Consider the following 21145-nt stretch of genomic DNA (forward strand, 5'->3'; position numbering starts at 1 on the left):
TCCTTTGTATTGTCATTCTTTGTAACAATGTACACAGAACGAAATGTCGATACACCTGACCCTGAGGACCTCCCAAAGCGCTCTACAATGTGCTTCACACTTACCCATTCACACATACACTCACACCAATAGGGAGTTTGCCATTCAAGGCGCCTTATTACCTGCTTATTGGGGGCATTAGGGATTCAGTGTCTTGCCCAAAGACACTGACATATAACACGGAGCCGGGAATCGAACCTGTGACCTTGATCACACTTAAAAAAAACTCATTGATTATACATAATTCGCATGGATGTTTGAAAATACTCGTACTGTAGTCTGAGAAATAAGCATTAATTTTACAAAACATGAGCCTCACCTAAAGAGAGCTGGCATTATTGCTCGTCATCTCGCAAGTGTCATGTAAACATGCTTTTTTTTTTTTTTAATACTTGGCTGGCAAAAAATAAGTTATTTGACATAAGATGACTCATCTAGAGGGAGCTGATATGATTGGCATCTTGCTGACCTCAGAAAACATTTGAAACACTAAAATAATATTCCCCTGTAAGAGAATTTTTGCTCAATTGAAGTAAATTTCCTTTTAATTTTTAAAAACAAAAGTGAGGAAATATGTCGTGTCATTGTTACTTAGAGTCTCCATAGTCTGTATTCTTGCTTTTTAGCACTCATTTTCGCAACAGCTTACAATTTTTTATATGTAATTAATAATTGGATGTCAGGAATCTTTTGGGGTTGACTTTATCCAGTTCTAAAAGAAAAAATTGTGTACCTTTTAACGAAAGTAAAATTTTAACATTAATAAAATGTTAAGCAACTGAAGAAACCACCACACAAAATGAGTCATAAAATTTATTTTTCTTTAGTACAAAAACATGTCATTTTTGACCATCAAATACCAAATGTATCTTGACAAGCAACTTAATTTGAGAAAAAGATAAAACTACAAAAGCTGCCATTGAAGGCATTTTGCCACATTTTTGGGATCGTGTACTTAAGGCTCTTTTGTAAGCACGAGGGATACTCAAAAAGGTTCCTTTATTCCCTTATGTGTGTGCTGAAGTCTATGCTTAAGTGTAGACGATTGTGCCACAAGTGCACGCACAAAAATCAGTTGTTCGTGCAACCCTTTATAAAACAGAGCTCTTCATCTTAATGTGATACTTTTCAGTCTATAAGTGCTTTAGTCAGGAACATTCTTCAATGAGAAGATCCCCTGAGCAGTACAACTTCCTCTTCATGGCCCTAAAGCCAGAGCTTAGTCTTAATGAGTTTTTATGCTTGGCGGGTGTCTCACAAGTCTGCTCGGACCGGCTGCTATTAAAGAACTTCTGCACTTTGGGCCACAGTCCGCCTGATTCTTCTCTCAGAACCAGGGTTACGTGAAAGGTAGGCACCAATGTGGAGTCTACGGCGATCTCATCCACACTACACAAGGGCCCTGGTTCTCCTCGGTCCACGCAAAGCTCGATAAGTGCTCCTCTTAAGCCGCAAGGCTCACTAGCCGCCAAATGCATCAGTTCCTGGCCCACGTGGTCCAGCAGAGTGTCGGGAATAAGGAGCCGCGAGCAACCTAGGACTCCAGTGGCCCCGTGGAGGGATTCTTTCATGGTGGCCACGAGCTCTGAGGATAGGTTCTCTTCAGAGGGGTAGTAGAATAAGCTGCTCTCCGAATTAGATATGGACATGTCTGCTGTTGATCCTTTAAAAAAGAAAAAGGAAAGTGTGTCATTAAAAGCGTTGGTTCTCAGTCTGACGTGAACATGCCACGGCGCACGACCAAAATGAAGAAGAATAATTCACTTCTCAAATGTATTAAATTAAGGGAACTGTAGATAATAGAACTCACTTAAAAACTAAAACATCTTAATGTAATGATATTTCCTCTCAAAGTGGGGTGCATTGTTTGAGGTGTCCATAAATGTTCTATTAAATACGTGTTAACAATGCCCAACTGAGTTAAAAGGGCCCTAAACTAATAGATTAAAATGATTTAATTTGTGCAGGAATCAAGGTATTAAGTTGTAATATTGTTTTTGATTTGCATTAAATTTAGGATGCACTTGACTTTTTTTCTGCCTTGGTAATGAAATCAAAATGCTTAAAAATGAAAAATATTCGGTCTGTGATTTCAATTTTACTCCCAACGCTTTGTGTTTATTTTTTTCCAAGGAAAATAACGGCATGGGAGGCTTCAAATGGTGCAATTCTCTTGCTTGCACACTAAAAATATGTCAACAAAAATTCACGTTGGTGCAGGAATCTAGGTGTAAATAAATATCTAATTTGTGATTAAAATTTACACTTCAGGAAAGACGGGCAATTTATTCCATACCTTTTCGAATGTTGCTCAGCAAGAAATATCACGTTTGATCATTTTATTCATGCTTTGAAATAGTGAAATTCTGTTTTAGTTGCTTCTAAAAGCGTTGGTAAAATGATTTAAAATTTGTCCATGCGTCAAAGTGTAGACTTGTAATAATATCATTGATTTGCATTGAATTGAGTGTGCCCTTCCTGCCTGTGAAGTAATATGTTTAAAAATAAGAAAAAAATATTAAATTCGGGATTACAAATGCTTTGTGTAGTTTCAGGAAAGAAAAAAATGCAAACTATAAGATTCCTTTTGTAATGTTGCGTTGCACTTGGTCATTTTTTTATCTTGTGGGAGGAGGGGGGGGCTTTCTTTGATTCGGTGCAATTCTCTTTTGTTTGCTCCCTAAACGATTAAGTAAAAGTCATTCAAGTTTGTGCAGGAATCACAGGGTAAACCTGTGATATTAGTATGGATTTGCATTCAATTTAGTGAGCACTTTAGTTTTTTTCCAATGTCTAAACAGAAAAATCCACTTACACTTCATGCTTTTTTTTGTTTCAAGAGAGACAGGGGCAAGTTGTTTGCTTTACTGTGTTCCATTGCACTTATAATCCATTTCTAAGTGGGTATTCTAACACAAGAGGTATTCTCCAGAACTCACCAGTGTCACGAATGTCGCACTGCCTGTCATTGAGTCTCTTGAGTCCAGCGAGTCTCTGCAGAAGCCTGCCCCAAGACAAGCGCTTTAAGCTATCGTCCTCGGCCGGGGAACGAGAGAAGCTTCCGTCCAGGGATTGCCCGCAAGACATTGTCAAAAAAAAGGAAAAGTGGAAGAAAAATGGATATCAAGTTCGTAACCAGTAACCCGGAGTGCGATCCTTCCACAGTCCGCTTTACTGACTAATGCAAGTTGCAACAATGGAACAAAGCATTAAATAGGCGAGAAGCGAAACCACGCCCATTCGATTTCACCACCAATAGGAAGACAGCTCACGTCCTAAGCGTGTTAGCCTGCCTAGTAACATTTTTACGAGGAAATCCACGCTACCTCCCCCTTCACATCAAAACTTTCCACTTGTATCTTCAGTACACTATAAATTAATTGTATTTCATCCTTGCAAAAAAATAATTCTTTTGCTTTACAACACAGCGAAAATACAAACCATTCCCCTAATAATACAAAACTCATGATTTGTTTTACTTTGAAAAATTGCTCAACACTTGTGAGAATTCATCTGCAGGCGTCACACGGCCATCACGTTTTGCACGTAGGCTGCAAAAATGCAACAAAGAGGTCGCAAGTAGTGACGATTTTGATGACCTACAAACCAAACTAGTCCCATTTTGATTTTCATACTCGCTTTTCAGATACAGACCACACTCCTAAATATCTTCATGGCTGCAGCGTTGGGACGTAGGGAGTTGATCAAAACAAAACAATTTTACCTGCAATCCAACAAGTAAAAAAAAAAGCAAGACAACTTGTTTGTTGTTTGTTTCCAACTTTTTTTCTTAAGAAAACCGTGCATTTCACCCCAGGGCCTCCAGTAGGCTGAATCAATTAACCCTCGAGAACTATTTTATGGCTTTAAAACTTCAGCTTTTTCTGTTTATCTAATTTAATGTGCAACACATATGAAAAGAGCACAATTAATAATCTAATAAAATTGAAATATTTCCAAAGTATATAGCCCATTTTACACACCAAAATCATTTATTTTTCAGAAATAATTCAATCCTTGCATTTTGGTTTAATCAAGAAGTTATATTCTATTGCCATTGAAGATAATCCTGCCTGATTACTGGCATAGATTTTTAATCAGATTTAGGGCTAAAAAAGTCCGTTTGGCAGAAGCAGTGGACATGAGAGATATTTTCTTCACGTTTTCATTGTGATACTCCCATAACCACCACCTAGCAGTCATACTTTGTGAAACCATTGTGTTAATTTACGCCTTCAGGATGGCCCTGCTCCGCCAGTTCGAAATCTAATTGGTCAAACCAAAAGTTTTATTATCACTTATTTTATGCCTCATGACTTGCAGAACCGTTTCTTAAATGTATCTAATGAAATTATATTGCAGTTTAAAGCTGAAATGGTAAAATATATTCGCCTTTTTTTTTTTTTTTTTTTTTTTTTTTCAAAAAAATGTAATGACCAGCAAAACCAAGACGACTTCAAGTCAAGTCAAGTCATGTTTATTTGTATAGCTCTGAATCACAAGGAGTCTCAAAGGGCTGCACAGACCACAGATGATTGCAAACCACAGACTAGTATTACACCATCCCCTGATCTAAAACCCACATGAGGGCAAGAAAAAACTAAAAGACCTCAACATGAGGAAAATGAAGAAACCTTGAGAAGGGACCGCACATAAAGTAATCCCCCTTCCAGGAAGACCAGGCCACAATTAATGTTGTAATAGCAATTAATCCACCGATATCATCAACAGGAAATATAGGTCATTCATATGCTATAGAATAGAAGTTTGTTTTAAGCTTAGATTTAAACAGTTCCACTGAGGTTGCAGATCGAATCGCGGGGGGAAGAGCATTCCACAGCACCGGGGCTGGAATGGAGAACGCTCTGGACTGGCGGTTCTCTTCTTGGCTCTTGGGATCACTAGTAGACCTACATTTTCAGAGCGAAGGCTCCGGACCAGAACATAGGGGGAAATTAAATCTGAAAGATATGAGGGAGCAAGTCCATCCATGATTTTGTATACTACCAACAGAACCTTAAAATCACATCTTAAGCTAACAGGGAGCCAATGCAGGTTAGCTAAAATCGGGGTGATGTGATCAAACTTTCTTGTCTTATTTAAAAGCCTCACTGCACAATTTTGTACCAGCTGCAGGCCCTTGATTGTGGAGGCGACCGGAGAGTAATGCATCACAGTAATCGAGACGGGAGGTAACAAACGCATGAATTATAATCTCCGCATCAGACAAGGTATAGGGCGAAGATGGAAAAAAACTGTTCTAGTAATATTCCTATCGTGTGATTGAAAGGACAGATTGGGGTCAAATGTGACACCTACATTTTAGACTGAGTCACTCTGGTTGATATTACATTTGTCAATGTTCAAAGCAATTTTTAAGAACAAGTCACGGCATTTAGATGGACCAATAACTAACATTTCGGTCTTTTCAGAGTTAAGGCGCAAGCAGTTGAATGACATCCATTCTTTTATGTCAGTGAGGCAGGTGTCCAAATTTCCAGTTTAGTGTGGCAGATTCCTCCATCGTAAGATATAGTTGAGTGTCATCTACGTAGCAATGGAAACTGATATTATACTTGCAAATAATATCACCTAATGGAAGCATGTAAATGCCGAAAAGAAGGGGGCCAAGTACTGAACCTTGCGTAACACCACAGGTAACACTAAAGGGCTCAGATGTCATTTCACCATATTTAACACAGTGCGTCCTATCTGAGAGGTAGGATCTGAACCATAAGAAGACGGTTCCTGAGAGTCCAAACCATTTTTTCCAACCGGTCTAGTAAGATATTAAGGTCCATAGTGTCAAAGGCAGCACTAAAGTCCATCAGCAGCAAGAGCGATGAAGCGCAGGAGTCCATTGCCTGTAGAAGATCATTGGTTACCTTAATCAGGACAGTCTCAGTAGAGTGGTTATCCGTGAATCCTGATTGCATAAATTCAAAAAGATTGTTCTCTGATATAAAATCATTCAGCTGCTGTGCCACAACTTTTTCAAGTATTTTAGCAAGAAACGATAGGTTTGATACAGGTCTATAATTAAATAAGCTTTTTGGATAAAGGTTGGGTCGTTTCAGTGTAGGTTTAATGACAGCGGAATTAAAAGTCACTGGAACAACACCTGAGGAGAGTGATAAGTTTATAATATTTACAAACGAAGGTCCAAGGACCCCAAAAAGACCTTTAATCAGCGAATCCAGAAGCGGGTCAAACAGGCAAGTAGTCGGTTTGGGCATATTCACCACCTGTCTGGAATTATCAAGTGACAGCTCACTAAATCTGGAAAAAAATCCCTGGACAGCCACCATCTATAATTTTCAGACCTTTAATATGTGACATATTTACATGGTCTTTAGAAATCTCTTCCCGTATGCGTTGAATCTTCTTATTAAAGAAGACCATAAAGTCATGGGCTGAATGGGTAGAACTATCTGAAATAATCTGTCGCCACGTTTGCAATGCAATAGTGTCAAAAAGGATTTTCGGGTTATTCTTTTGTGCTGTAATCGCCTTCGAAAAATAGGCTGACTATGCAGAGGCAAGGGCTGCTTCATACTTTAACAAGCTGTCACACCAGGTTAAACAGAAAACCTTAAGGTTGGTAGCGCACCATTTTTGTTCAGATTTCCTGCAGTCTCGTTTAAGTGATCTACTTTTATCAGGAAACCAAGGCATGTGTCTTTTAGGTCGTGATTTAAGCCTTAGGGGCGCCATGGAATCCAGGACACCAGCCAGAGTTGCATTAAACTCATTCATGAGTGAGTCAATAGAGCCTTTATTTAAAGGAAACGACGCAACTACCCCTGAAAGAAGATCAGAGAGCTCAGAATTTATATCAGTGCAAATATTGCAACCCTTAAATCCTTTAGTTTCTTTGATACAAACTTTTAGCCAGCACTTCAAATGTAACTAAATAGTGATCTGAAAAAATGTTAGAACACGGTAACACCGTCACAATTGAAGGGTTGAAACTCCTCGAATCGGAACAAGTGCCGTGTGTTTCCATCTTTATGAATCAGCAAATCAATCAGTTGATTAAAACCAAATGTGTCAATTAGAAACCGAAACGCAATAGTAAGTGAACTGAGTGGGGAGTTCATATGAATGTTAAAGTCCGCCATAATTATTAGAGAGACTGCCCTAATCCGTATTGTAAATGATCTCCTCATAGCATCTGACTCCGGTTTAGTCTCCATCCTCATCCTCATAGACTTGAGCGCCGCCTTCGACACAATCTCTCACCCTATCCTCCTCAATAGACTCTCCTCCATTGGTCTCACCCACACTCCCCTCAGTTGGTTACACTCCTACCTCACTGGCCGCACTCAGTTTGTCCAGCTGAAATCCTTCACCTCAAAGCCCTCCCTAGTCACCACAGGTGTACCCCAAGGATCTTTCTTAGGTCCTCTTCTCTTCATCGTCTACCTTTTGCCTCTTGGTCATATTCTCCGCAAATTTAATATCCACTTTCACTGCTTTGCTGATGACACCCAACTCTACCTCTCCTGCAAACCAAACTCACCCACTCGCTCCCTCAGATCCTCGTCCTCCCTCCGACTGTCAGTGCCCCCTGCCCACCTGAGCACCATGGGAGCCAGTGCCTTCAGTCGCGCTGCTCCAAAGCTTTGAAACAATCTACCTCCGGACCTCCAAAACTGCACACCTCTCTCCACTTTTAAGTCCCGTCTAAAAAACACACCTGTTCAGGACTGCCTACAACACATAGCTTCTCCATTTCCTATGTTTTTTATGATTTTATGTCTTGTTTTTATTTAATATTTCGCTTACAATTTTTTACATTGTATTTTCTAATTGTCTCTACAGTGTCCTTGGGTGGCTTGAAAGGCGCTTTTAAATATAACGCATTATTATTATTATTATTATTATTATTATTATTATCATCTCATCTATTATTATTATTATTTTGTCTGCATAGGTTACTAGGTCAGACAACAGTTCAGAGAATTCATTTAAGAAAACTGGGTTTGGTCCTTGTGTGTGATAGACACTACAAAAATTGTCTTCAAAGAGAAACGCATAACAAGAGCCTCAAACACCTTATAATTATTAGAGGCACAGGGAGTGAGTTTGAGTACGTTTTCAGAAAAGAGCACAAGACTGCCACTTTCTTCAAAGAGCGTGCTACATGACAGTACCATTTTATATATAAATATATACATATATATATATATATATATATATATATATATATATATATATATATATATATATATATATATATATATATATATATATATATATATATATATATATATATACTCGCATATAAGCCTGCACTGCTTATAAGCAACCCCCTAAACGTCTTCAAATTAGCCACATACTAAACCAAAAACAAAAAATTAATAAAGCCTGTCCATAAGCATCGATGATTATTTAATTATGTAGTTAATAAAGATGAATATATTCATAAAAAGCTTAAGCATTTCAAAACCATTCACTGCACCTTCCAGCAGCACTTTAATGGGAGACACACGTACACCATTTTCGGATTTTGCGATTCTTTCCTTCTTCGGTTCAATAGTTGTCACTTTTTTTCCACTCTTCCTTTTCCTTATCATAAACTTTCATGGGACCATAATTACAGGTACATATGCCAATTGACTGGACAGGGCAAAGAGATCAAGCAGGGCATTATCGCCATCCCCTGTGAAGGAGTGTAATTGACCCTCTGTCTTTTCTTCTTATCGTTTTTTTTTGCCAAGGCAAAGGCACTGAGAGCCACTTTTGGCTCCCGACCCGCCGGTTGAGAAACTCTGCTTTAATTTCTCTTCCTCAACCCCCCCCCCCCCCCCACTTCATCTCTTGTCTTTATGTGTGAGTGTGTGTAATGACCGACTTAAAAAAGGCAATTTAATAAATACTAACATAAATGCTAACTTTATACAGATATCATTGATAAACAAGTGCTCAAGAGGAATTTAGTTTTAATTCACTTTTAATACTGTATTTGTCCTGTATGAGTCAGTAGTCAGAGGAGTCGAACTACTACCGAAACAAGGTGTTGAAGAAAAAACATCAAGTTTTTGCTCACGTAATAACAACCACAGTGATTAAAACAGTACACGCTTTGATTTCCCAAGCGAATATTACCAATAGGCTGGCGATATACACAAACGTTAACCCACAGAACGTAAAGTTTTCGGGGTAAAAGTTATGTGTGTGGGTAAGTGATTTGACGTGAAGATTGTCATAAGGTCACGTGTTCACCGAAGCCCCATTCGCGCATGCGTGTTCGGCTGGAATACTGACGTCTTCGGGTGGAGGGAAATTTGGACGATTCATCGAGTAAATATCTACACATTCCCTTTAATTTTGAAACGGTATCACCCTAAGCCAATTTAACTCTTGAAAATATTTTTTTACTTGTTTGAATTTCGCAGTATTGTATGTTATTTGTTTTCAATACAGAGTTGAGGTAGGTCAAAATACTAAAACACTCCTACGAGTGTACTACTAGCACTGAACTGTAAACGTTTTACTTTGTTCACCTAAGCTGTACTATATGCCAATATAGCAAATGTTAGTTCTTATTCAATAATGTTCCCGTTATCATAACAAACTGCATGTATTTTCGAGCAGAACGTATCTTTTTGACGAGTACATATGTTTTCGGGTTGATTTAAAGGGATAGTATGTGTTAGTTAGTGCCTTCCAGTGGTGATAAGAACATATAATTTAAAAAAGAATTCAAAAACACGCTAACATATAAAACTCCGTTTATTTAAAATACTTGTCAGCTAAGAAATTTGCATTCATCTGACATAACATTTGGGGCGCCAGTAGCTCAGGAGGTAGAGCGCTTGTCTTGGGATCAAGGGATCCCAGTTTGAATCCCGGCTCGTCCGTGTTACATGTTGAAGTGTCCTTGGGTAAGACACTAAACCCCTAACACCCCCAATAAGCAGGTTAGCGTCTTACATGGCTGCAATACAAGGCCGCTGTTGGGAAACATTGTAATGCGTTTTGGGAAGTCATTGACTTGAAAAGCACTATATAAATGCAGATCATTTTATAATATCAGCCTCCCTTTCAGGGACTTGCCATTATTGTCTGCCATCTTGCTGCAACAGGTACCCAAAGATCTTGTGAAAAGCCGGGCAAAAAAAAGAGAAAGAAAGGTAATGTTAGGTCACTTTGAGTCTCTGGAATTTGTATTCTTTGCTGTGGTTTTTAGCTCTCGTTATCGGTTGTACTTCACAATACACCGACATTTAATGGTCAAATAATACACACTGTCGCCTTTAAGCAGGTTTTACCAAGCAAATATATTTTAAGATTTTGACAATGTAATATCTATTTTGGGATTCTAATAAACAAACTCCGATTTTCCTTGTAATGTGTACGCAAACTGCAATATCTCCTTTTTTTCTCAGTACATTAATGAGTGGACAGAACTCGGTAGAAGGCCCATGGAGGGGCCGTAACAGTGCTTGGAGAGGAAATAATGGAGGACAGCGAGGAGGAGCAGGCAACGGAGGATGGAGAGGAGGAGCGTCAGGCAATGAAGGATGGAGAGGAGGAAGATCGGGCAATGGAGGTTGGAGAGGAGGAGGATCGGGCAATGGAGGCTGCAGAGGAGGAGGATCGGGCAATGGAGGCTGGAGAGGAGGAGGATCGGGCAATGGAGGCTGGAAAGGAGGACCGTCAGGCAATGGAGGTTGGAGAGGAGGAACGTCAGGCAATGGAGCCTGGAGAGGAGGATGGAGGGGTAGATCTTTGAGTGGGGGTTCAGGTGGCGGACGAAGAGGAGGAGGGAGATTTGGAAGTGATAACAGAGCATCGGCAAGTCACAGCTTTGGGACAAATAGAGGTGAGTCTTAAAAATTAATGGTTAGGAAAAGAGGAAATATTATTTATTTTTACATTTGTTTTTCTTGTTAGAAAGTCTCATCCGTAATACAAATTTAAAATTATTACAAATGAAAAACTGTTACCGCCTCTCATCTGAGTTTGTATCTTTAATCAACTCTGCATCAAACAGAACAATAGCCACTTGTTTTGCTTGTAAAATATATACATATACATACCTGATAGATACAAAAGATATATGATATATACATACACACTCTTTTCTTTCAGTAATTTCATGTACAGCGATACCTCAAAAGCCGTCCCCTAATCTATTTAGGATTGGTGTTCAAGTACCGAACCCCTTATACCAAAATAAATTATGGTATTTGCTTTTATATGTTCCAAGATACCAAGCAGCAAGAATTATTTAAATGTGTACATATTAATGATTAAACATAACAAAGATAAAAGCGGGTGGACGGCAGACACTTGTACATGATTCTTGCATTTTGCAATAATTTCCTTCAACGCAATCATCCTCACTGTTTCCCTCTTTTACTTCATCTTATCACTGACTTTTATGGGCCCAATTATTATCGGCAACAAAACAGATTAGAAAACAAATTATTTTCAACACATGTTGCCGGACTGACCATCTCTCGAAATAATGCTACCTGACCAGACAAGAGTAGCCAAGATGACTGCTCATCTCACTCAGCCAAGCAATTGGCTGTGTTAGGGTGTCTCGAGTTCCAATTTTTCTTCCGAACACCGCTACTCAAATCTTAGGCACCAAACAAGCTCAGATCTAATGTGTTGCTGTTTCAGTCCTCCATCAGGCCACTCTGGATGTGCTATGCCCTTACAAAGGATGGTCGCTGTACTTCACTGAGGGTATTTAGTGACAATTAGGCATAGCTTTGCCCTAACTAGCACTGAGTCATCAGACTTATCTTCTGGCAGGTTTCATTGAGAGCTCGCCTAGTGTGGAGAAGATCAAAGTCTTTGAGAAGTACTTTGCCTCCAAAATTGACCTCTATGACAAGGTGAGTTTGTGCCTCTGTCCTTTTGTAGTGGACTGGATTGGTGATTTTATATGCATTACAGGACGAAATTGAGCGACAAGGCAGTGTGTTAGTGGATTATGCAGATCTCACCAAAAACGAAATGGTGATTGGAGCTCTTCCTGCCCTGATGACTGAGCTCAAGGAACAACCTGAGCTAATCTTTAACTGTTTGGGAGTGGCTATTCACCAGGTAAAAAGCCACGCACTACTTAAAGCCCCCAAAACCACAAGAAAATACATATTAATGCACTTTAGATACTGAGCGCTTTTGTCTCATTTTATAGATAGGTTCTCACATTTGTTAAGCACATAAGGTGAATTTATGTACGGTATGTGATGATCTGGTCCATTAAAAACAGGTGTTGACTGTCGACTTGGAGAAGCAGGCTGCAGAACTACCAGAGGACGAGCTTCCTGTGACTGTGCCTGTTGTCCACATCCCTCACATCAGTGCTAGGTAAGCATCAGTAAAGGTCACATCCACTGTGAATATAAAAAAAACAACAACTACATACCCTGTTTAAACGGGCGTTTAAAAAAACACAGATTTCCATGGTTGTGCAGACTTATTATACAGCATAGTCTTTATATCTTGTCTTTATATCTTGTCTTAGAATTAATTATTTTTAGAATTTCTGATTTACAGTTACCCCAGATTACCCAGAAGAGTAGGCCAAAGGTTCATTATATAAAATAGCGATCAGTCTCATAACTTTGAAAGAGCTACAAATGTATTAATTCAGAGTTCATAAAGTTGGCGATGAATTACTAATTTGTGTATTCATAGAATGTGAATCACTCTACAACAGTAAGTGTTGTAATTGTAACTTTTGTTTTAGGCTGTACAACTATGAGCCTGTGACCCCACTCCGCACTTTGCGTGCTAGCGTGTTCGGCTGCTTGGTTTGTGTGAGGGGCACAGTTGTCCGGGTGAGCAACATCAGGCCTCAGTGCACCAGGCTGGCCTTTCAGTGCCAAGTATGCTCCAGCACCCTTTCTCTGCCTCTGCACCATGGGAAGTATGCCACACCCACCAAGGTATAAATGGAGGAAACATATGCTTATTCAAGATATATGTAGTTTTAATAGCAGAAGATTGTCATTTGTGTGTGTTTTCACGCAGTGTATCCAGCCAGACTGCCGCAGTCGTGCATTCAGTGCCAGACGGAGTTCTTCTCTTACACACACAGTAGACTGGCAAGTCATCAAGTAAGCCTTGCACTTGTTGCTTAAGCTATTTAAATTAATCATAGGGTATGTTCGTTCATTGTTATTAGTGCCAGTGGGGAAAAAAACACATAATGGGACAGTTTGTAATATTTTTGTGCCTCCTAGTGGTAAAAAAAACTTTCATCTCGTAAAAAAAAACAACAACATTGATTTGAATACAAGGCAAAATTACATGAACCATCATGCCAATGTTAATTTTTATGAAAAAATAATAGGTAGAGAAATCTGTATTTCTTTTACACAATGGAATCCCCATTTAACTTGGCGCCATGTTAACGTTATGTTGTGTTACATTATGTTGTTTTATGTTATGTTGACCTGTTTACGGCCATACCACCCTAAGAACACCCGATCTCGGGAAGCAAAGCAGGGTTTGTACTCAGATAGGAGACCGCCTGGGAATACCAGGTGCTGTAAATAGGTCCTTTGGTGCATGTTCTGCTGTGACATCACTGTTGTGGCTAACACAGTTACCTCAGGGTTGATTATTGTAGTTCTGTATAAACAACTGAAAGTTATCAGAATGCTGTAAACGGCTCTGTTGAGAAAATATTCCTGTACATTTATGTGTGTGTTGACAGGGTACAGGAATTAGTATGTGGTGAGCAGAGAGAGGCGGGTCGAATCCCACGCACAGTTGAGTGCCACCTAACTGCTGACCTCTGTGACAGTTGTGTCCCTGGCGATACTGTGACAGTGACAGGGATTGTTAGAGTCACAAATGATGGTAAACACACACATAGATAAATGTCCACAGTGCAATCAGATAAAGAGCATTTTTTTGTACCAAATGTTTATAATAAAATATATTCGATCGCTTCTTATATGTGTTTCTGACCTCTTGCAAAATGATCAACCTGCGTTTTTTTGTACTCCCTATATGCAACCTAGCTTATATTTTAATAACATTTAAGTATATAAAATGTTAAAATTACCCTTTACAAGTATCATATTTTAACAACATAAGCATACACAATAAATGAGACTTTCAGAGCACCTTGTTAAAAAGAAAGTCATTTCTGCATGCTGTTCTTTTTTACCCTGAGATGTTATTGGTTGTTAAACAAACCCCAAGCTACCGGTATTTCATTGTAATTTTCAGTCAATAGTGTGTTCAATGAAAACAAATTATTAAATATGGAAAAACAACTACCGGTAACTAAACAAAACCTTTTTGTGCAACCTGTGATGATCACAAAACTAGTTGTCTTGGGTTTTTTATTAATCATGCACAGGAAACAAGAGTGGCATGACTCAGATGGTAGAATGGAGAAAACTAAACCACAGGTTGTGGTTTTGATGCTCAGTCTATGAACCAATAGTTTTTTCCTGATATCCATGACCAAGAGACTATGCCCCCATTTGCTTGAATTGAAAATTGATTAGAGGGAAAAATAACCCTAATATTTAATTTGTGATCCAGGAACCTCAAAGTATAACAAGGACCAGTGCATGTTCCTCCTCTACATTGAGGCCACGTCAGTCAGCAACACAAAAGGTGCCATGCATGTTTTACCTTCATGTTAAGGTTCATCATCAACTAACAATATAAATACCGAATGCAGGTCAGCAGTCTAGTGGTGTGGGGATGTCTGGTCACTCACCCGAGAATTACTCTGGAGGAGAGGAATTTAGCTTGAAGGAGCTGTATGCCATCCAGGAGATCCAATCGCAGCCAGATCTGCTTAGACTAATAGTGCAGTAAGTGTGGCCGCACAGCGCATCTTCCTGTTTATTTTTTTCTAAACTTTCCCCATTTCATCCTCTCTAGTTCTCTGTGTCCTGCCATCTATGGCCATTTGGTGAGTCGACCTGTCAATTTTATACATTATTTGGTTAAGCACTCAGCATTGTCACGCTTGTTTATAGCTGGTAAAAGCTGCGCTTGTATTGGTGCTGTTTGGCGGCAGGCAGAAACATACAGGCAAGAACAGTGTCCCTGTCAGAGGGGACCCACATGTTTTGATGGTGGGAGACCCCGGACTTGGCAAAAGCCAAATGTTGCAGGTCTATTTAATCCCTGAGACATCTCATCCCCTTTTTTTCACAATGTAAAACATAGTTCAATTTGTTTTTAGGCAGTCTGCAATGTGGCTCCAAGGGGAATTTATGTGTGTGGCAACAGCACCAGCACCGCAGGTAGAGTGACACACCAATTGTACAGCTTTATCTCTAAACTTTAACATTTATTTTGGGCCACTTGTGCAATTCTACCCTCCTTGTAAAAGTTAACAGTTTTGTACTTCATTTCCGATGTTTCTGCTCTGTTGGGTGAGGCTAAAAACACCATACCACATTTTGAGGTTGGATGTCGCTTGCTGTGTGGAGGGGGGTACAATACACTGCAATAACAAGGCAGGGGTGTTGGGCTGAAAGCAATTGAAAATACAGTATTACATCTCTAGTATTCTTTATTTGAGAATGTTCCCTCTATAAGAACTGTTTAAAAAAATAATAAACTTGTGTTTCTTTCTTCAGGATTAACAGTGAGTTTGTACAGAGATCAAGGAAGTGGAGATTATGCTCTGGAGGCTGGGGCCTTGGTGCTAGCTGACCAAGGTGCGAAAGCAAAGGCAAACACACATCCGTATGTTCCACTTTGTTAGATTCGCCTTGGTGCAATTTAAAAGATCCATGTAAAAGCTAGTGTACTGTATGTAGTTTTGGTAAAACAAGTGTATGATTTAGGTGGGATGCGATGCAGTCTTTTTCTTACAGTAGTTGCAATTATTTCAAGCTATTCCCTAGTGTCACATACTCTTTTACAATAGGGTTCGTTACTACAACAACTATAAGGCTATTGTGACAAAAGCCAGCTCCTGTATGTCCTTATACTGGCAACATTAATTTATTAATCACTAGTGGAGGAAACAAGCCTTTCTTTCAAAGAAACACGTTAAACAAAAAAGGGATCCTGAGGTCACAAAAATGTTATTACAACTGGACTAACAGCCCAAAAATGTGACTAGAAAGGGATTTGATGGCAATAACTATTAGGTTTATAGGTAATGCCTTTGGAGCAATGTTGTGTTTGTCAGTGGCACTAAATAATTTAAATCTATTGGACAAATAATGAATACATTGCCAAATCATTACTTTAATGTTTTGTATTTATAGTCTGCGTTTGTTTCCTCTGTTTAGGTTTGTGCTGCATCGATGAGTTTGATAAACTCGGCAGCCAGCAGCAGGCCCTGTTAGAAGCCATGGAGCAGCAGTCTGTGAGTTTGGCAAAGGCGGGAATTGTTTCCTCTCTACCTGCCAGAACTTCCATTGTTGCCGCCGCTAACCCAATCGGAGGCCACTACAACCGAGGCAAGACTGTCTCAGAGAACATAAAGTGAGTCATTGTTCAGTTGTTATTTATGTTTTCCACTGTTGCCTCTCTGACATCACACTGGCCTTAATTTTCAGGATGGGCTCACCACTCCTCTCACGCTTTGACGTGGTCTTCCTCCTTCTGGACATCCCAGATGAGTCTCACGATCGCCGTCTGTCGGAGCACATCATGGCCAACCGGGCCGGCGGAAGCAAAACCAGCAGTGCTATCGTCACAAGGAGCACCAAGAACAATGCAGAGACGTCTATCTTGCTGGAGCATGCGGACATGCCGCTGTCTGAGCGTTTGCAGGTGAAGATTCAATTAAATGTCATTTGAAAATGTCAAAGGTATCTCAAGATAAATTCTGGTTACAAGGTTCTAACGGACGACAGAGAACATCCGGGTTTTTTTTGAATTGAGCTACTTTTAGGGTTCCTATGGGTGCTTGAAATTCTCGATAATTCTTGAATTTTAATGATCTGTTTTCTTGGTTAAAAAGGTCCTTAAATTAAGGGTGAAATACTTGTAAATGCTTGAAATTGTTGCCATGCTACTTGGCACTCTGACTCGATAGACGATGCATTAAATGAAGAAAAAATACAAGTCTGCTTTGAAATTATGCCAACACGGCTGCTATGGTGGCTTTGCTTTGCCGTTGTATTTCTTCTTCCCTCGTGATTAACAGCCGCTGCTGTTGTCTACAACTCAGTTAAATTTCAGAATAATTTACTTTCCGTGGCTACAAGCCACCTTAAATACATTTTAGTTGTCTGTCGCATCAACAATAATAATAACGATAATAGTTTATTATAATTAATAACTATAGAATAATGTATTACTTCCTCTTTGAATGGTACTGGAGAAAATTTAAAACTGGCTTTCAAAGTCCCTAAAAAGTGCTTGAATTTGGCCATGAAAAAGGTGTACAAACCCTGTATTTTGTTTTTCTTTGAAGCATTACTCAATGAGGCCCCTTGCTTTACTTGACGAGCTACATGACATCAAGCACTTTTGTCTTTCAAGATACCAGCAGGTGATGCCATTGACCCTATTCCAGCATGCTTATTAAGGAAATATATCAGCTACGCTCGGCATTATGTTCACCCCACGCTGTCTTCGGAAGCGGCGCAGACGCTTCAAGACTTCTACCTGTCGCTAAGGTCACAGTCGCGTGCTGCTGACACTACGCCTATCACCACACGCCAACTGGAGTCTCTCATCAGACTCACTGAGGTAGCTCCCAACATCTCTCTCACCTGATGTCAGAACTTAAATATATTCACAAATGTAATAAGGTTGCTTGTTACTGTTCAGGCGAGAGCTAGACTGGAGCTCTGTGAGACGGCAACCAAAAGCCATGCGGAGGATGTTGTGGAAATTATGAAACACAGGTAAAGCAGGGTTTCACAATGTTTAATAAAGAAATGTACGGTTAAATAGAAGGATGTGAAATTTAAAGTACCACAATTTCTGTACTCTTTGCCACACCTGATTATAAACTGCCCCACAATACATTTAAAAAAACAACATTTTGTACATACATAAGCCGCACCTGACTATAAGCTGCATGAGCCTACAATGAAACAGATATTTAAAAGATAGTATACACAAAGAGTTTTAAAAGTTTTAATAACAAACACACTCTGGGAACAGGTACCAAGACACACTAACACAAGTAACACAGTGATAACAGGGTTGAATAAAAAACACACACTTGTAAAATTCACCGAGACACTGCAACACAATTAACGAAAGGCAGCTTAAAACTGCAGCAACAAAAGTAACATGGCAAAAAACACAGCAGAAACACAAGTAACACAGCGCTAACAGGGCTGGTATGAACTTCCATGTGGTTCATTGGAGGTTGTGACTTATTTCCTCAACACTGACTGTCTCACTCTTACTATTTCTGCCTAGGTTCCTCAGTTGGCTGTTAGAAAAATGCATACTTCAGCCGCATCTCTGAATAATATCCAGGGTTGAAATTGTATGACAAAAGTTGCAGACTATAGTACGGAAAATACGGTGTTATAGAATAAAGAACTATTTCATGTCACAATTTCTTTATAGCGTTTTGCTCCTGTATCTAAATGAATAACTTCTCTCTCCTACATAGGATTTGCAACTGCCATTTGTATTTAAGGTAAAAAGAAGTTTAGGACCAACTAGGGTTTATTGAAATACTTTTTAGGTAATATCTTAAGCCCAAGTTGGCCCCAAATCACACCTTCTCCTCCCGAGTCCTCACTAATAAAGTATGAAAATTCGGTTTAATTCAGGCTCGGACCCTCAAATCAAGTGTATTGGTCAGGCTCAGGCTGGGTCGAGCTTTAATATACCCGCTGGGTTGTGTCAGGCTGAATTTTTTAGGCACAATCTTACCTGTAAGCTTCAACACATTGTTTCCTTGCTGCAGTCCCACACGTCATGCTTCTTGACTTTGTGTGTTTTGTTTGTTGGTGCAGCCTGGTTGACACATACTCTGACGGTCTTGGCAATCTGGATTTTGAGCGCTCTCAGCTGGGCGCAGGCATGAGTCAGCGTGGTGCCGCCAAGAAACTCATCGCCGCACTGCATGCTCACGCCCAGCGGACCAATCAGAAGCAGTTTGACCTGCAAACCATTCGATCTGTGGCAGAAAAGCTGAATATTAAGGTAAAGCAGGCAGTTGGTGTGTGGAGATACAATTTGCAGTTAAATGAAACTCCTACATTACCATCGTCATTTCAAATCAATCACTAAAATCACCAACATAATAGATAGATTGATAAATAGATACTTTATTCATCCCTGAAGGGAAATTCACATTTCCAGCAGCATCCCTGAGCTGAGAACAGTACAATAATAAAGCCAAAAGAATACAATATACAAATACCCAGTGTGACGTGCAAATGCCCACTGTAGCGTGTTATATAAAGTAACTAAATAGTGCTACACAGAATACATATTGCAGTAAGATTCGGTAATATCCAATGTAGGTGGTGTGGTTTAATGTGGGCCTTTACTCTGCCGGGTGGAGTTAAAAAGCCTCATGGCATGAGGAAGTAAAGATCTCTTCAGTCTGTCCGTAGTACAAGACAGTGACAGCAGTCTGTCGCTGAAACTGCTCTTCTGTCTGGAGATAATGCTGTGTAGTGGATGCGATGGATTGTCCATGATTGACCTCAGCTTTTTCAGTGCTCGTCTCTCAGCTACTGTTGTTAGGCTGTCCAGCTCTTTGCCCACAACAGAGCTCGCTTTCCTAGCCAGTTTATTGAGACGAGAGGCATCCTTCTTCTTGACGCTGCCTCCCCAACACGCTGCCGCATAGAAGAGGGCGCTTGCCACTACTGTCTCATAGAATATTTTCAGGAGCTTTTTGCAGATGTTGAAGGAGGCCAGCCTTCTGAGGAAGTAAAGTCGGCTTTGCCCTTTCCTACATAGAGCTTCTGTGTTGGCAGTCCAGTCTAGTTTGTTGTCCAGCTGCACACCCAGGTATTTGTAGGTCTGGACAAATTCTACACATTCTCCCTTGATGGTTACAGGAACCGGGTGAGTTCTGGTTCTCCTGAAGTCCACCACCATCTCTCTGGTCTTGGTGGTGTTTAGGTGCAAGTGGTTTGCGTCGCTCCATCGGACAAAGTCCTGAATCAATTTCCTGTACTCCTCCTCCTGCCCGTTTCTGATACATCCCACGATCGCAGTGTCGTCGGCAAACTTTTGCACATGGCAGGACTCAGAGTTGTACTTAAAGTCCGATGTATATAGAGTGAATAGGAACGGAGAGAGAACGGTCCCCTGCGGAGATCCTGTGCTGCTAACCACAGTAATAAAACAATCCAAATGGAATAGGATAATAATCTTGTTATCGCAAGTACCATCAAAGTAAAAAACCAAACAACAACAAGCTCAAACATAACTCACTGAAGCAATCTTTGCTGAAATAAAACAAAAAAGGCTCGAACTTCAGCACTGAAACCATTCCAAAGGTATACTGCACAAACATAAATACCTATGTTTTCTAGCTTGTTTTTACTTTAAATGACATTTGAAAATATTGGTGTTCAATTACTTGTTTATGTTTTATTACTTCTACATCAAAATGCTTTTTATTCACAAATGTCACACTTTTTGAAGTTAGTCAGCACAGTCCATGCATGTTTTTTTTTGTGTGCAGGTGCTGGATTTTGAAGGTCTGGTGGGTTCTCTGAATGAACAAGGTTTCCTTCTGAAGAAAGGAGCCAAGCTCTACCAACTTCAGACTGTCTAACAATTCCAATTTATTGAGGGATCGTAAAACTATTACACACCACTCAAATTATCAACAGACAGAGTAGATCTGTGTTTGGAAAAGTATATCTAGTCTTTTATTTGGACCACTATACATCGATATTTCTTTGGAGTCTTGTTACATTTGTTATTTTTAGTAATCTGTGGAATGGTTTAACAACAAAATATTTATTAAAATACCGTGTTTTGTTATTTATTAGAATGATGGTATACAATTGCACATTTTAATGTATATTTCAATAATTTATTATAAATAATTCCAAGTACGTACTGGTAATACAAAATAAAATGTATTGACCTCATCACAACTTTTGCATTCATTTGAAAATTTCTATGTTGACGGGAAAAAAAACAAACATACTGAGTTAGACTGTTTCAATATTTTTACGCAAATGTCAATGTTTATGTG

At 39.6% G+C, this 21145-nt stretch overlaps 2 protein-coding genes across 7 annotated transcripts; one reads left to right on the plus strand and one right to left on the minus strand.

Moving 5' to 3' along the window:
• Positions 1-839: 839 nt before the first annotated feature.
• Positions 840-3499, minus strand: LOC148353883 (DNA damage-inducible transcript 4 protein-like). The gene is made up of 2 exons (XM_088351246.1): positions 2979-3499; positions 840-1702 (listed from the first exon to the last, which is right to left on the minus strand). The coding sequence occupies exons 1-2, from the start codon at positions 3124-3126 to the stop codon at positions 1188-1190; spliced, it is 663 nt and encodes a 220-aa protein (XP_088207372.1). The 5' UTR covers positions 3127-3499; the 3' UTR covers positions 840-1187.
• Positions 3500-4456: 957 nt separating this feature from the next.
• Positions 4457-21038, plus strand: mcm8 (minichromosome maintenance 8 homologous recombination repair factor). 6 transcript variants are annotated; one of them, XM_088350928.1, is made up of 23 exons: positions 4457-5094; positions 5170-5231; positions 10094-10178; positions 10434-10870; positions 11680-11745; positions 11815-11897; positions 11959-12108; positions 12278-12375; positions 12758-12956; positions 13042-13127; positions 13730-13875; positions 14572-14646; positions 14714-14849; positions 14920-14950; positions 15018-15155; positions 15227-15287; positions 15627-15707; positions 16290-16485; positions 16560-16776; positions 17491-17700; positions 17782-17858; positions 18933-19122; positions 20624-21038. In XM_088350928.1, exons 4-23 carry the CDS (start codon positions 10441-10443, stop codon positions 20714-20716), a joined length of 2763 nt encoding a protein of 920 aa, XP_088207054.1. In that variant the 5' UTR covers positions 4457-5094; positions 5170-5231; positions 10094-10178; positions 10434-10440; the 3' UTR covers positions 20717-21038. The 6 variants fall into 6 exon arrangements, with proteins under 6 accessions (XP_088207054.1, XP_088207052.1, XP_088207055.1 ...); XM_088350926.1 differs by lacking the exons at positions 4457-5094; positions 5170-5231 and adding an exon at positions 9287-9345; XM_088350931.1 differs by lacking the exons at positions 4457-5094; positions 5170-5231 and adding an exon at positions 9332-9345 and having other exon boundaries at positions 10131-10178.
• Positions 21039-21145: the final 107 nt, after the last annotated feature.

Source organism: Urocampus carinirostris, chromosome 13 (genome assembly GCF_059441175.1).
Source record: "Urocampus carinirostris isolate Australia breed hairy pipefish chromosome 13, RoL_Ucar_1.0, whole genome shotgun sequence".
Taxonomy (NCBI): domain Eukaryota; kingdom Metazoa; phylum Chordata; class Actinopteri; order Syngnathiformes; family Syngnathidae; genus Urocampus; species Urocampus carinirostris.

Excerpts from the sequence above, each read along its gene's own strand:
- mcm8 (XM_088350925.1), top strand. The coding sequence starts at position 9,447 with ATGTTATTTGTTTTCAATACAGAGTTGAG. Across the intron at positions 14,850-14,919 it reads CTGCTTAGACTAATAGTGCA|TTCTCTGTGTCCTGCCATCT; the intron begins GTAAGTGTGGCC and ends CATCCTCTCTAG. Across the intron at positions 14,951-15,017 it reads CTGCCATCTATGGCCATTTG|CTGGTAAAAGCTGCGCTTGT; the intron begins GTGAGTCGACCT and ends GCTTGTTTATAG.
- LOC148353883 (XM_088351246.1), bottom strand. The coding sequence starts at position 3,126 with ATGTCTTGCGGGCAATCCCTGGACGGAAGCTTCTCTCGTTCCCCGGCC. Across the intron at positions 1,703-2,978 it reads GTGCGACATTCGTGACACTG|GATCAACAGCAGACATGTCC; the intron begins GTGAGTTCTGGA and ends TCTTTTTTAAAG.